Genomic DNA, 13515 nt, shown 5'->3' on the forward strand with positions numbered 1-13515 from the left:
ATGTTTACTAACTCTTGCCACATGCATGGATAGTATTAGGTAAGCAAGATGGAAGTGGTCCTTGCCATCATTGAGCTCCTGGTCTAGGAAAGGAGAGAGACCCATATAGAGATAAAAGGAATATATTCAGGGGGCAGTTAACATTGGCCATTCGTTCACTCAAAACATATTTAATGGGCTCTTGGTTTGGTGTCGAGTATCAGACTTTTTCCTGTGGAACTTAATGGGATAGCCATTAAATAAAATCTACATATTACATGACCCTGGAGCAACAAAGCAATGGAAATGGGTTTATTTTGCTTGCAAAGGCACACCTTATGTTGGATTCTACAACAAAGATGGGGAGTTGGGCCATCGATGTCTTGGGGCCTCCAGGTCTCTGAAGCTGTTGATGGCAAACCGAGGCATGGATGGCATACTTAAAGGTCAAAAAGTCAGACATGGTCTGGATTATCTCAAGAGATTCTGTTTTAAACAAATTTAAACAGAGTAACTCCTTCCTTCCGAAAAGGATTTGAAGTGGCTTTTATTAAGTGTCACAATTGGAAAACAGCAACATGAAAACAGATGTAAAATTGTAAAGCAAATTAGAAAAATACAGGGTGGAGATGTCTGTGGGTTGAGGGGGTGGAATTAAGGAGAGTAAGGGGAAGTATAGCAAATAAGTAGCTGATTGCATTTTGAGCTTCCTGTAAGGCAAAGCAATAAGGGAAATGTGAATATTTTTATCACTTGTACCAGTTCATCAAGAACAGTCAGAGGGATGCCTGGGTGGCTCAGTCAGTTAAACGTCTGCCTTCAGCTCAGGTCATGATCTCAGGGTCCCCGGATCGAGTATGGCATTGGGCTCTTTGCTCATCTGGGAGCCTGCTTCTCCCTCTGCCTACACTCCCTCTTCCTGCGCTCCCCCTGCTTGTGCTCACGTGCACACACGCTTTCTCTCTCTGACAAATAAAATCTTTTTTTTTTCTTAAAAAGAACACTTGGAGGAAATAATCATGTGATGTGCTAATGTTAATCATTTTTTCTAGACATTTTTGCCTGAATCACTCTTTGTAATAAATTATGCACAGAGCAAAACATGGGACGGAGGTGGTGTTGCATCACAGTTAAAAGTACAGGCCAGAAATGCTGGCTCCACTCCCTGCTGATTCTATGGGCAAATTACTTAACCCTCTGACTCAACAGTTTTCCGTTCTTAAAATGTGGGTGATAGTACACACTCCATGAGGTTATCGTGAGAATTCGACGAGCTAGCACAGGGGCTGGCAAGTATTCAGTATTAGCTATTTTTAATAACACTTCTACTGAATTGTTTAGAGGCACTTCTGACTTTTTAAAATTGATTTGAGACAGAGTGCGTGTGCATGTGAGCAGGGGAAGGAGCAAAGGGAGAGGAAGAGAGAGAATCCTGAAGCAGACGCCCTGCTGAGTGTGGAGCCCAACAAGCGGCTGGATCTGAGGACCCTGAGATCATGACCCTAGCCAGAGCCAAGACCAAGAGTTGGCTGCTTAACTGACTGAGCCACCCGGGTGCCCTGGTGCTTTTAGCTTTTCAAAGCACTTTTCTACCTGAATTATGTCCCCAAAAGAGCTTTAGGAAAATAGGGCTGGAATTAATCTGTTAACAGAACTAGTCCTGGAAGGTTAAGTGACTTAACCAAGACCACACGTCCAATTTGCAACAGTGACTGACCTCCTTCCCTTGGTGACTGGGGGTCTACATAATTCTGTAGGTGTGTTAATGGGGTTGAGTCATTAAAGAGGCAGGAACAGTGAGCCAGGATTTGACAAAAATGTTCCAAATTAGTCCTGGGTCCTTTCTCTGTAATGATAGGTGGTTATTTCTCTATTATTTTTGGCTTGAGAATTTGGCCTGAAATAGACAGAATAAAGAAGGTCTGATTTAAATCCAGAGCCCAACTCCAGGGCCCATGCTTGCAACCACTGTGCATGCTGGTAAGTTCGGCACCTAACCTGGTGGTTAGTGTCAGCTGGCTCTCTCCCTCCAGGTGCTGTCCAGCAACCCAATCAACAGCCTGGTAGGAGCACCCATCATTTACCGGATCTTGGTACAACAGGATCTTTCTAGGTGATGGGGCTTTGGGGGTTGGAATGAGCCTCCAGGTTTATTGGTCCATCTTCCTGCCTCCACCACATACACATATGCTTATCTCTCTGACCCGTTAAGCATGGGTTACCCCATGAAGCCTACCTCATCATTAAAATACCTGGAAACCTCTTTAGGCCTGGACAGAGTTTGGTTCCAGGGAGCCTCAGGGGGAACATTTACCTCCCTTCTCTTCTTCAGTTACAAGTTCCCACATCTACAGAACTGCTTCAGTGGAGGAGAGACCCTCCTTCCAGACACTTTGGTGAAGTGGAGGGCCCAGACAGGACTGGACATCCGAGAATTCTATGGCCAGACAGAAACGGTACTTGTTGCTAGGGGAACCGTGGGCTAGTGAACATGGTGGGCTTCAAAAGGCTCTCTGATAATAAAAATACGAGCTACCACTTATCATGCACTTATTCGGTAAATATTTATTGAGCACCTACTGTGGAATAGTTATTGACAATTGAACAAAAACAAAGTAGCCAAAGCTTCTACTCTCCTGGACATTACACTCTAGTGGGAGTGGGGGGCTGAGACATAAACTAATAGATATATGACATGGCAGACAGTGAGACATTCTATAGAGGAAAGAGGTGAGAGGGGGTGGGTGACGTGGGATGAGGGACTGGTATTTCTGTTATGGTTTTCAGGGAAGTCCTCTGTAATGGGGTAACATTTTAGCAGAGACCTAAACTTATCAAGCATGTCAGACTCTGTCCTAAACTGCTCAGACTAAAGTGAGGAATGGGGAGAAGAACCCACTAAGACCCCCACCTTACCCGCTGAGATGTCTTCTTGGAACTCTTGGGGCCCCTTGAGCACAAGGTGAATTCACATTATTCTATACTCTGCTGCTTTATCAAAACAACCTGAGAAATAGTTTCCCCAGCAACTTTTCCAGTGCCTCTTACCTGTGACCCTCAGTACCTCTGGCCTCCTCCTCTCCACTCTTTTATCCTACACCCCTCTATGGTTAATGGGTGCCCCTGGCAGGATTCCTGAGAGAGCTTATGGATGAGAGCACTGTGATGTGAAAGAGCTTTGCAAATATGGGTGAGGACAGTGGATGTGTGGCAAGGGCTTCTAACCTTTCAGAAGAATCCATATTTAGGGAATGTTCCTTTAAATACCAGCATCTCTGTTAAGATTCATTTTAGGATTCATGCAGAGCTAGCCCTCCTATGGGAGATAATTTAATCCTATATTGTTTTAAAGGACTTTTGTGGCCCACGGTCCCTTATTAAAGTATAGCTCCTTCTAAAGAGATTAAAATGTGGCTGTCAGTTCCTTTTCCCTGTGGGGGGGGGGTCAGTTAGATTGCTTTCCAAACAATTTAGTGCAACCCCCAGGATGGAGGTTCCAGTAAAGGGGAGGGAGCCAGGAGCAGGGGACTGAGGGATCTACCAACGAAAAGGCAACTTCAAGACTGTGTTAGGATCTGCTCTGCTAAATCTTTTTTTGCTTTTTTTCTGTGACCATATGACTCCTGAGGTTTGCCAATCTGTCTAACAATCTTCTGCAGGGACTCACTTGCAGAGTTTCCAAGACCATGAAAATCAAACCTGGTTACCTGGGAACTGCTATTCCCCATTATGGTGTGCAGGTTTGTTAGGGGCTCTAAGGAGGGAGGGAAAAATAGGGAATGCACTAATTTTTCAGTAATTTATTTATTACATTGTTCACTAAGGAAAAATAATTGAAATTAAAGATATTTAAATGATATTTAAAAAGGAAGGATAAGGATGAAAAGAAGGGAGAGAGGGAAGGAAGACAAAAGAAAGTTAATCATATTTTTATCATCCAGAGAAAACCACTTTGAATAGCCAGCAAATTAAGTAGCCAGCCATTTCTATAAATATATACATTTTTTTAAAAATAAGGGTGAATCTTGACATATCATTTTGTAACTTACTTTTATCTTGAACAATCTTGGGTGACCATCTTTCCAGGTCAAATAATACCTACCAACAACATGAATTTTAATGACTACATAGCAGTAAATCATATGGCTCCAGTACTCTTTATGCCTTTTGCTGGATGATTTCCAAAATTTTCATAGTTAAAACAACAAGCAAGATGTCTTAGCTAAAATTTTGCTCTTTTCCCTTATTTCTTTGGGCTAAATTCCAAGAAATATAATTTGTACCTATGGTTATGTGCATAGGTATATTTATCTGAAGTGTAACAACTTAGACTCTATTCAGTGTTATTTGTAATTGCCTCCTTCTCCATCCCCCTGACTTTGATAATCATTTTTTAATACTTTTTAAAAATATCTTTCTTCATTCTCATACAATTCTGTGACATAAGCTTAGTTATCATCCCGGTTAGACCAATGAAGGCACTGAAACGTAGAGCTCAGGCAGCTCAAAGTCAACTAGTAAGGTAGCAGAGGCATAATTTGAGTTTTGATCTGTCTGATACCCAAGTTCATAGCCCTCAAAGATAATGGGAGGCTATTGTATTTACTGAGCTCTTACAGACAAAAGATTCTTCCCAAGCTCATCTGGTCCAATCTCCATAGGGGGCTTTACCTCAACCATCCCAGGCAGATGGATTAGAGGTTGAGGTGTAAAATTCTTTGCTCCCCCTGGTTTTTGGTTCTTGTTTTTGGTCACCGCTGGAGCAAGAGGGTCTTCCATCAGACCAGCTCAGCTCTTCCGCGCTGCCCCTCCAGCCCCCTCCTGTTATGCAGCATCTACTTCCTATCTGCTTTCTCCTTCAGGTCTTGGACGACAAGGGCAAGGTCTTGCCCCCTGGTACGGAGGGAGATGTGGGCATCAGGGTAAAGCCCATCAGGCCTATAGGCATCTTCTCTGGCTATGTGGTAAGGCACCCACTCCTCCCCTCTGTTCCCTATAGGGATAGTGGACTCTGAGAGGGATGGTGGGGGGCAAAGTTATGTACCTCCCAAGAGGTAAACCATGACAGGACATGGGACAAGTGGTGTCCAGTGTCCAAGAATGGGCACTTTGCAGAGAGAAAAAACTGGGTATTCACCCCTGCCATCTTTAACCTACCCCTAAGATTCCTTTTGAAGAATTATCTTTCTCCCGTTACCCTTTTCTACCCCCCCCAAAACTGTTTCATGCCAAAAAAGTTTATTGCCCCCAAACTACATACAACAGTACTCTCCCAGGGGCAGCCCTGCCCCTCTCCAAGTATCTCTCCCCTGCTCTAGGCCATTGAGCTCCTTTAGAGCTATGCTAGACATGACATTGAGACTTCACCATATAGTTGAAATCATCCCTATCTTTACACCTTGGAACATTAGAAATAGATGATCCTTAAGTCCAATGGCCTTGCTGTACAGGTGAGGATGGATGGTGAAGTCAGAGATTATAAAAGTCAGCCAAGAGCACTACTATTGAAAAAATGGACAGGGAAGACCTCAAACACACACTTTCTGATACCAAGATGATGAAATAATCACTTAAATAATAAATGAAATACCAATAGTTGCTGTCATTTATTGTGTGCTTACTACAAGATAGTGTCCTAGAGCATAGGTGAATAAATGCATCAGTATTATCCATCAGACTGGACCCTGGGGAGTAGGTGAGAGACACTGGGTACAATAATTGAAGTAAAGGGGAAAGTTCCTGGTCCACCTGAGGGCTGAGGTTGATGGGTCCAGAGCAAGGTCATCATGTGTAGTTGTTCAATCTACAAATCTGTTCATGCCAGCCCTGGGGCAGAGGATTTCGGCTATGCAGTTACAGTGACTATGACTTGCTGTGGTCACTAGGACAATCCTGAGAAGACAGCAGCCAACATTCGAGGGGATTTTTGGATCCTTGGAGATCGGGCAGTCAAGGATCAAGATGGCTATTTCCAGTACCTGGGGCGGGCAGATGACATCATTAACTCCAGCGGGTGAGCTTGGTTTCTGGGCTGGAAAGGGTAACCTGAATCTTTATTCTGGCTGGTTCTGAACTTCTGGGCTGGCCTAGAGGTTGCATATCTAGTGTTCTCTGAAAGACAGGCTCTTCTACAGGTACCGGATTGGGCCCTCAGAGGTGGAGAATGCACTGATGGAGCATCCTGCTGTGGTTGAGACAGCTGTAATCAGCAGCCCGGACCCTGTCCGAGGAGAGGTGACATGGGAGCAGCAGCCTGGTGTTGCAAGGGTGGGAGGTGGGGTGTGCCGATTTTGAAGACAAGGACACATTGCATGGTGGTAAAGATCATGGAATCTAGGGGCTGAAAGCCCTGCCACTTACCAGTGGTGTGACCTTGGGCAAGTTACTCAGCTTCTTTGGGCCTCAGTTTCCCATCTGTAAGATGAGGTGTTATTGTGAGAATTGAACGTGTTAATGTTTGTGAAGTGCTTTTAACAAGGCCTGGCACATATAAGGTCTATTATTATGAGGCCACAGGGATTCCATTCTGCTGGTTGGCATTTGAATCAGAATTTGATTCCTAACCAGAACAGAGGAGTGATTTGAGCCAAGAGATAGAGCCCCTGAGCCATGGGCTTTACAATGAAAATATAAGGAAAAAGAAAGACCCCTTTCATGCTAGGGTTATAGAAACAGGCCCAGATGGAGTCTAACAGAGCTTGGTATATGTGTAGAGAAAGGTAAGGTACAGAGGTGTGGGTCAATGTCCAAGTACCTTTCGACAGGGTACAAGTTGAATAACATCATATCTCTGGCAGGTATGGGCCATATTTTTTTTTTTTTAAAGATTTTATTTATTTATTTGACAGAGATAGAGACAGCCAGTGAGAGAGGGAACACAAGCAGGGGGAGTGGGAGAGGAAGAAGCAGGCTCATAGCAGAGGAGCCCGATGTGGGGCTCGATCCCATAACGCCGGGATCACGCCCTGAGCCGAAGGCAGACGCTTAACCGCTGTGCCACCCAGGCGCCCCAGGTATGGGCCATATTAGCCATGGAAATCACAGGAGCCACTAGGCAAGGGAGGCCCAAAGGGGATCCCCTACTGAAAATCCCTCTGTGCCGAGCACTGAGCTAATGCTTGCTATGTGTGATTTCATTTTATTTAGCATGAATTAAGTATGACAATTGGATCACCATTTTATAGATGTACAAACTACTTTGGAGTGGTTAAACAAATCATTTAGATTTATGATCCCAGTCTTTATTTTTTGCTCTTCTCTTATAGGGAGTTTCTCCCTATCACTCTCTATTATTCCTGGGATATGGGGTGAGGGTAGTTTCAATTTACAGTCCTACCTGCCCATCCAATAAGCCACTTGAGAGAGAGCTGCGACCTTAGCCATTGTTATCCCTATTTTCTCCCTTTCTCTTGCCCAGATATCTGGAGGCACAGCTGAGGGGATATAAAGGGGGTAGCTGTGTTGGAAGCTTTAACCCTGTTTCCGCATTATTTCAGGAAATGACAACACATTGTTTCCTTCTCTCTTGGCCCTCATTTTTGCTGCAGGTGGTGAAGGCATTTGTGGTCCTGGCCCCACAGTTTCTGTCCCATGACCCAGACCAGCTCACCAAGGAGCTGCAGCAGCACATGAAGTCAGTAACAGCCCCGTATAAGCACCCAAGGAAGGTGAGGCCTCTGAGCTTCCTTGCTCCCCCAACCTGAGGAAGGAGAGGTGATTCTCTTCTTGTATTTCTCTTCTTCTGGCTCTGGATGAGGCCTATAATTCCAAAGTTCTGCCTGATTATGACCAAGAAAGCCCCAAAAGACCATGCAGTCACTGTCTGGAGTCTTGAAAATTTGCCTCAGCCTGTAGCTTGCTTCGAACTGAAAGTTGGGTGCTCCTATGGGAATAAGTTCTGGTCAATACCGAACCAAATTCCTACTCTCTGCACTGGGGTCTCGCTGTTTATTCAGGATTCTTTTGCTTGTCAGCAACAGAAATCTAACATGAACTTTATTGCTCACACAATTGAAAAGTCCAGAGATGGGGGCAGCTTTAGTTGTGGCTGGTAACAGGCATTCAACTGATGTAGTCAGGGATGCTTCTTTCAGCCCTTGACTCTCTTTCTGTATTGGCTTCATTTCTTAAAATGTTCCCCCTTCGTAATGGTCAGCAGCTCCAAACACAGGTTTTTAGCAATTCAACAAATCACAGTAATAAAAGAGCACCTTTCCCCCCAAAGGCACCATCAAAAGTCTTCAGGTTGATTCTCATTGGACCAGTTTAGGTGATGGACCCATCATTAAATAATCCCTAGAACCAGGGTGATGGAACACTCTGATTGGCCAGTTCTGGGTCATGTGATCACCGCTGAAGCAAATGCAGGAAAGATGGAGTGAAGACTGCCCTACACCTATGATATGGCCTGAGGGAGAGAGGGGTGGCTTCCCACAGGAAAGTGGAAGTGCTCTTACCAGAAAAGGCAAAGAGCATAGAATCCACTATACCTGTTTTCATTCTGGGGCGGGGATCTAAGACATGCAGGTTGACACTGAAGTGGGACCCAGGTTTTGGAGGTGGGTACAAGATAGGAGCTTGCCCCAGGGAGAAGGAAAAAAAATATATTTTTGAGTCTCAGGTAGAGATGAGAGCAACTATGTTAAGCCTAAAGCTACTGAGCTGTGTACAGAACCCAGAAGCTCACTGATGCTTTGTCAGCACAGGCTAATGGTCATAGATGGATTTTCTGAGAAGCAGACTCTGGGAAGGAGATTAACATACAAGAGGTTTATTAGGGAGTGCTTTGGGATCAACAGCTGGGGAAAGAAAAGGAAGGAAAGGGAAGGGGAGGGAAGTGTAGGGGACAGGATTGGGCAGAAGGTGAAGGTGCCCTGTGATGTAGTCTCACTGGGGGACCTCAGCCAACCCCATGGGGACTTCTGCTGCTAGGACAACCTTTCAGAGTTTCCTGAGCTACAGGCAAGGTTGGTAGGGTGCTCTGTAGCCCCATGTAGGTCAGGCTTGGATGCAGGCTGTGCTAGGATGGGGATGCGGCCCTGGGAGAGTCAGCTCTCCTTGACTGTAGCTGTCCCCAGGGAGGTCTAGCAGTGAGGGGTGGGAGGGTTAAATCATTCTTAGAGGGGAATCTGAGCAGCACATCAAAGAGTCCACCACACTGGCTTTCAGCCTCAAACTCATAGTGAGGCAGTCAGTATAGCACAGTCTCTGGAATTAGATAGTTGTATACCAATTCATCTCCATCACTTACTTAACAATTTCTCTGTGCCTCAGTTTCCTTATCTGTGAAATGGGGAAAATGGTGTTATCCCTTTCCAGGTTGTTAATAAGAGCTAATATTTGTAAGACATAAGGTACTCAGAAGGCTAGCATATAATAAGCATTTAATAAGTATTTTTGTTTGTTTAATTTTTAATTTTTATTTTTTTTTTGATGTAAAGTTCGATGATTCATTAGTTGCGTATAACACCCAGTGCACCATGCAATACGTGCCCTCCTTACTACCCATCACCAGTCTATCCCATTCCCCCACACCCTCCCCTCTGAAGCTCTCAGTTTGTTTCTCGGAGTCCGTAGTCTCTCATGCTTCATTCCCCCTTCTGATTACCCCCCCTTCTTTATCCCTTTCTTCTCCTACCGATCTTCCTAGTTCTTATGTTCCATAGATGAGAGAAACCATATGATAATTGTCTTTCTCTGCTTGACTTATTTCACTTAGCATTATCTCCTCCAGTGCCGTCCATGTTGCAGCAAATGTTGAGAACTCGTTCTATCTGATAGCTGAGTAATATTCCATTGTATATATGGACCACATCTTCTTAATCAGTCATCTGTTGAAGGACATCTCGGCTCCTTCCACGATTTAGCTATTGTGGACAATGCTGCTCTGAACATTGGGGTGCATATGGCCCTTCCCTTCACTGCGTCTGTATCTTTGGGGTAAATACCCAGTAGTGCAATTGCTGGATCATAGGGTAGCTCAATTTTTAACTTATTAAGGGGCCTCCACACTGTTTTCCAAAGTGGCTGTACCGACTTGCATTCCCACCAACAATGTAGGAGGGATCCCCTTTCTCCACATCCTCTCCAACATTTGTTGTTTCCTGCCTTGTCAATTTTTGCCATTCTAACTGGCATAAGGTGGTATCTCAAGGTGGTTTTGATTTGAATTTCCCTGATGGCTAATGATTTTGAACATTTTTTCATGTCTCTGTTAGCCATTTGTATGTCTTCATTGGAAAAGTGTCTGTTCATATCTTCTGCCATTTTATGATTTGTTTATTTGTTTCTTGTGTATTGAGTTTGAGAAGTTCTTTGTAGATCTTGGATACCAGTCTTTTATCTGTAGTATCATTTGTAAATATATTCTCCCATTCCGTGGGCTGCCTCTTAGTTTTTTTGACTGTTTCCTTGGCTGTGCAGAAGCTTTTTATCTTGATGAAGTCCCACAAGTTCAATTTACCTTTTGTTTCACTTGCCTTTGGAGATGTGTCATGAAAAAGGTTGCTGTGGCCGATGTCGTAGAGGTTGTTGCCTATGTTCTCCTCTAGGATTTTGATGGATTCCTGTCTCACATCGAGGTCTTTCATCCATTTAGAGTTTATCTTTGTGTATGGTGTGAGAGAAATTGGTCAAGTTTCATTCTTTTGCATGTAGCTGTCCAATTTTCCCAGCACCATTTATTGAAGAGACGGTCTTTTTTCCACCGGATGTTTTTTCCTGCATTGTCAAAGATTAGTTGCCCAAAGAGCTGAGGGTCCATTTCTGGGTTCTCTATTCTGTTCCATTGGTCTATGTGTCTGTTTTTGTTCCAGTACCATGCTGTCTTGTTGATCACAGCTTTGTAGTACAGCTTGAAATCCAGCATTGTGATGCCCCCAGCTTTGTTTTTCCTTTTCAACAATTCCTTGGCGATTCGTGGCCTTTTCTGGTTCCACACAAATTTAAGGGCTGTTTGTTCCAGTTCTTTGAAAAATGTCATTGGTATTTTGATCAGGATAGCATTGAAAGTGTAGATTGCTCTGGGTAGCATGGACATTTTAACTATGTTGATTCTTCCGATCCATGAGCATGGAATATTTTTCCATCTTTTTGTGTCTTCTTCAATGTCTTTCAAGAGTGATTTGTAGTTTCTAGAATATAGGTCCTTTACGTCTCTGGTTAAGTTAATTCCAAGGTAACGTATGGTTTTTGGTGCTATTGTAAATGGGATGGATTCCCTAATTTCTCTTTCCTCAGTCTCATTGTTCGGGTATAGAAATGCAACTGATTTCTGAGCATTGATGTCGTATGCCGCCACATTACTGAATTGCTCTATAACTTCTAGTAGTTTGGGCGTGGATTCTTCTGGGTTTTCCATATAGAGTATCATGTCATCTGCGAAGAGAGATAGTTTGACTTCTTCTTTGCCGAGTTGGATACCTTTTATCCCTTTTTGTTGTCTGATTGCTGTTGCAAGGACTTCTAGTACTGTGTTGAATAATAATGGTGAGAGTGGGCATCCTTGTCGTGTTCCTGATCTTAAGGGAAAGGCTTCCAGCTTTTCCCCATTGAGACTGATATTTGCTGTAGGCTTTTCATAGATGGTTTTTATGAGATTGAGGAATGTACCCTCTATTCCTACACTCTGAACGGTTTTAATCAGGAAAGGATGCTGTATTTTGTCAAATACTTTTTCTGCATCTATTGAGAGGATCATATGATTTTTGGCTTTTTTCTTGTTGATAAAATCTGTTACACTGATGGATTTGCAAATTTTGAACCACCCTTGCATCCCAGGGATGAATCCCACTTGGTCATGATGGATAATCCTTTTAATGTACTGTTGGATTCTATTAGCCAGGATCTTGTTGAGAATTTTGGCGTCCATATTCATTAGGGAAATCGGTCTGTAATTCTCCTTTTTGATGGGGTCTTTGCCTGGTTTGGGGATCAAGGTAATATTGGCCTCATAGAATGAGTTTGGTAGCTTTCCTTCTGTTTCTATTTTTTGAAATAGCTTTAGGAGAATAGGTATTATTTCTTCTTTGAATGTTTGGTAGAATTCCCCGGGAAAACCATCAGGCCCTGGGGTTTTGTTTTTTGGAAGGTTTTTTTATCACTGTTTCAATCTCTTCATAATTAATTGGTCTGTTTAAAAAATCAATTTCTTCCTGTTTCAGTCTTGGTAGTTTATAGGTTTCCAGGAAGGCCTCATCTCTTCCAGATTGCTTAATTTATTGGCATAAATCTGTTGATAAAAGTTTCTAATAATCCTTCCAATTTCATTGGTGTTGGTTGTGACATCTCCCTTTTCTTTCATAATTTTATTAATTTGGGTCCTTTCTCTATTCATTTGGATAAGTCTTGACAGCGGTTTGTCAATTTTATTTATTCTCTCAAAGAAACAGCTTCTAGTTCTGTTGATCTGCTCTATTATGCTCCTGGTTTCTAATTCATTGATCTCTGCCCTAATCTTGATCGACTGCTTTCTCGTGCATGGATTAGGCCTGTTCCTCTGTTGCTGTTCCAGCCTCTTGACGTGAGAATATAAAAACTGCATTTTAGATTTTTCTATTCTTTTGAGTGAGGCTTGGATGGCTATGTATTTTCCCCTTAGGGCTGCCTTTGCAGTGTCCCATAGGTTTTGGACCGTTGTGTTTTCATTCTCGTTGGTCTCCATAAATTGTTTAAATTGATTTTTGATTTCCTGGTTTATCGAATCATTCTTGAGCAGGATGGTTCTTAGTCTCCAAGTGTTTGACTTTCTTCCAAATTTTTCCTTGTGGTTGAGTTCCAATTTCAAAACATTGTGGTCTGAGAATATGCAGGGAATAATTTCAGTCTTTTGGTATTGGTTGAGACCTGTTTTGTGACCCAGAACATGGTCTATTCTTGAGAATGTTCCATGGGCATTAGAATAGAATGAGTATTCTGCTGTTCTGGGGTGTAGTGTTCTATATAGATCTATAAGGTCCAACTTGTCGAGTATGGCATTCAAAGCTCTTGTTTCTTTGTTGATTTTCTGCTTAGGTGATCTGTCTATTGCTGATAGTGGAGTGTTGAGGTCCCCTACTATTAACGTATTTTTATCTATATGTCTCTTTATTCTGGTTAAGAGTTGGCTTGTGTATCTTGCTGCTCCCCTGTTGGGGGCATAGATATTTATAATTGTCATATCCACTTGTTGGATACATCCTTTAAGAATAATATAGTACCCTTCTGTATCTTTAACTATAGTCTTTAGTTTAAAATCAATCTGTTTGATATGAGAATTGCTACCCCAGCTTTCTTTTGAGGTCCATTGGCGTGAAAGATGGTATTCCGTCCCTTTACTTTCAGTCTGGATGTATATTTAGGTTCTAAATGAGTCTCTTGTAGACAGCAAATGGATGGGTCATGTCTTTTTATCCAATCTGCAACCCTCTGGCATTTATGGGAGCATTTAGGCCATTTACATTGAGAGTGATTATTGAGAGATATGATTTTAATGATGCCATGTAGCCTGTAAAGTCTTTGTTTCTATAGATTGTGACTTTCTGTTCTGTATCACTCTTG

General features: G+C 42.9%; 1 protein-coding gene across 1 annotated transcript in view; it reads left to right on the forward strand.

Annotated features, from left to right (window-relative positions):
* The window catches only part of ACSM2B (acyl-CoA synthetase medium chain family member 2B), a 38299-nt gene that overhangs the window by 20875 nt on the left and 3909 nt on the right, over window positions 1-13515 (forward strand). Inside the window, 7 exon segments of the mRNA XM_044391510.3 lie at window positions 2013-2092; window positions 2312-2435; window positions 3639-3719; window positions 4842-4943; window positions 5865-5992; window positions 6114-6213; window positions 7527-7646. Of these exon segments, the coding sequence (XP_044247445.1) occupies window positions 2013-2092; window positions 2312-2435; window positions 3639-3719; window positions 4842-4943; window positions 5865-5992; window positions 6114-6213; window positions 7527-7646 (735 nt within the window).

This window comes from Ursus arctos, unplaced genomic scaffold, assembly GCF_023065955.2.
Source record: "Ursus arctos isolate Adak ecotype North America unplaced genomic scaffold, UrsArc2.0 scaffold_2, whole genome shotgun sequence".
Lineage (NCBI taxonomy): Eukaryota > Metazoa > Chordata > Mammalia > Carnivora > Ursidae > Ursus > Ursus arctos.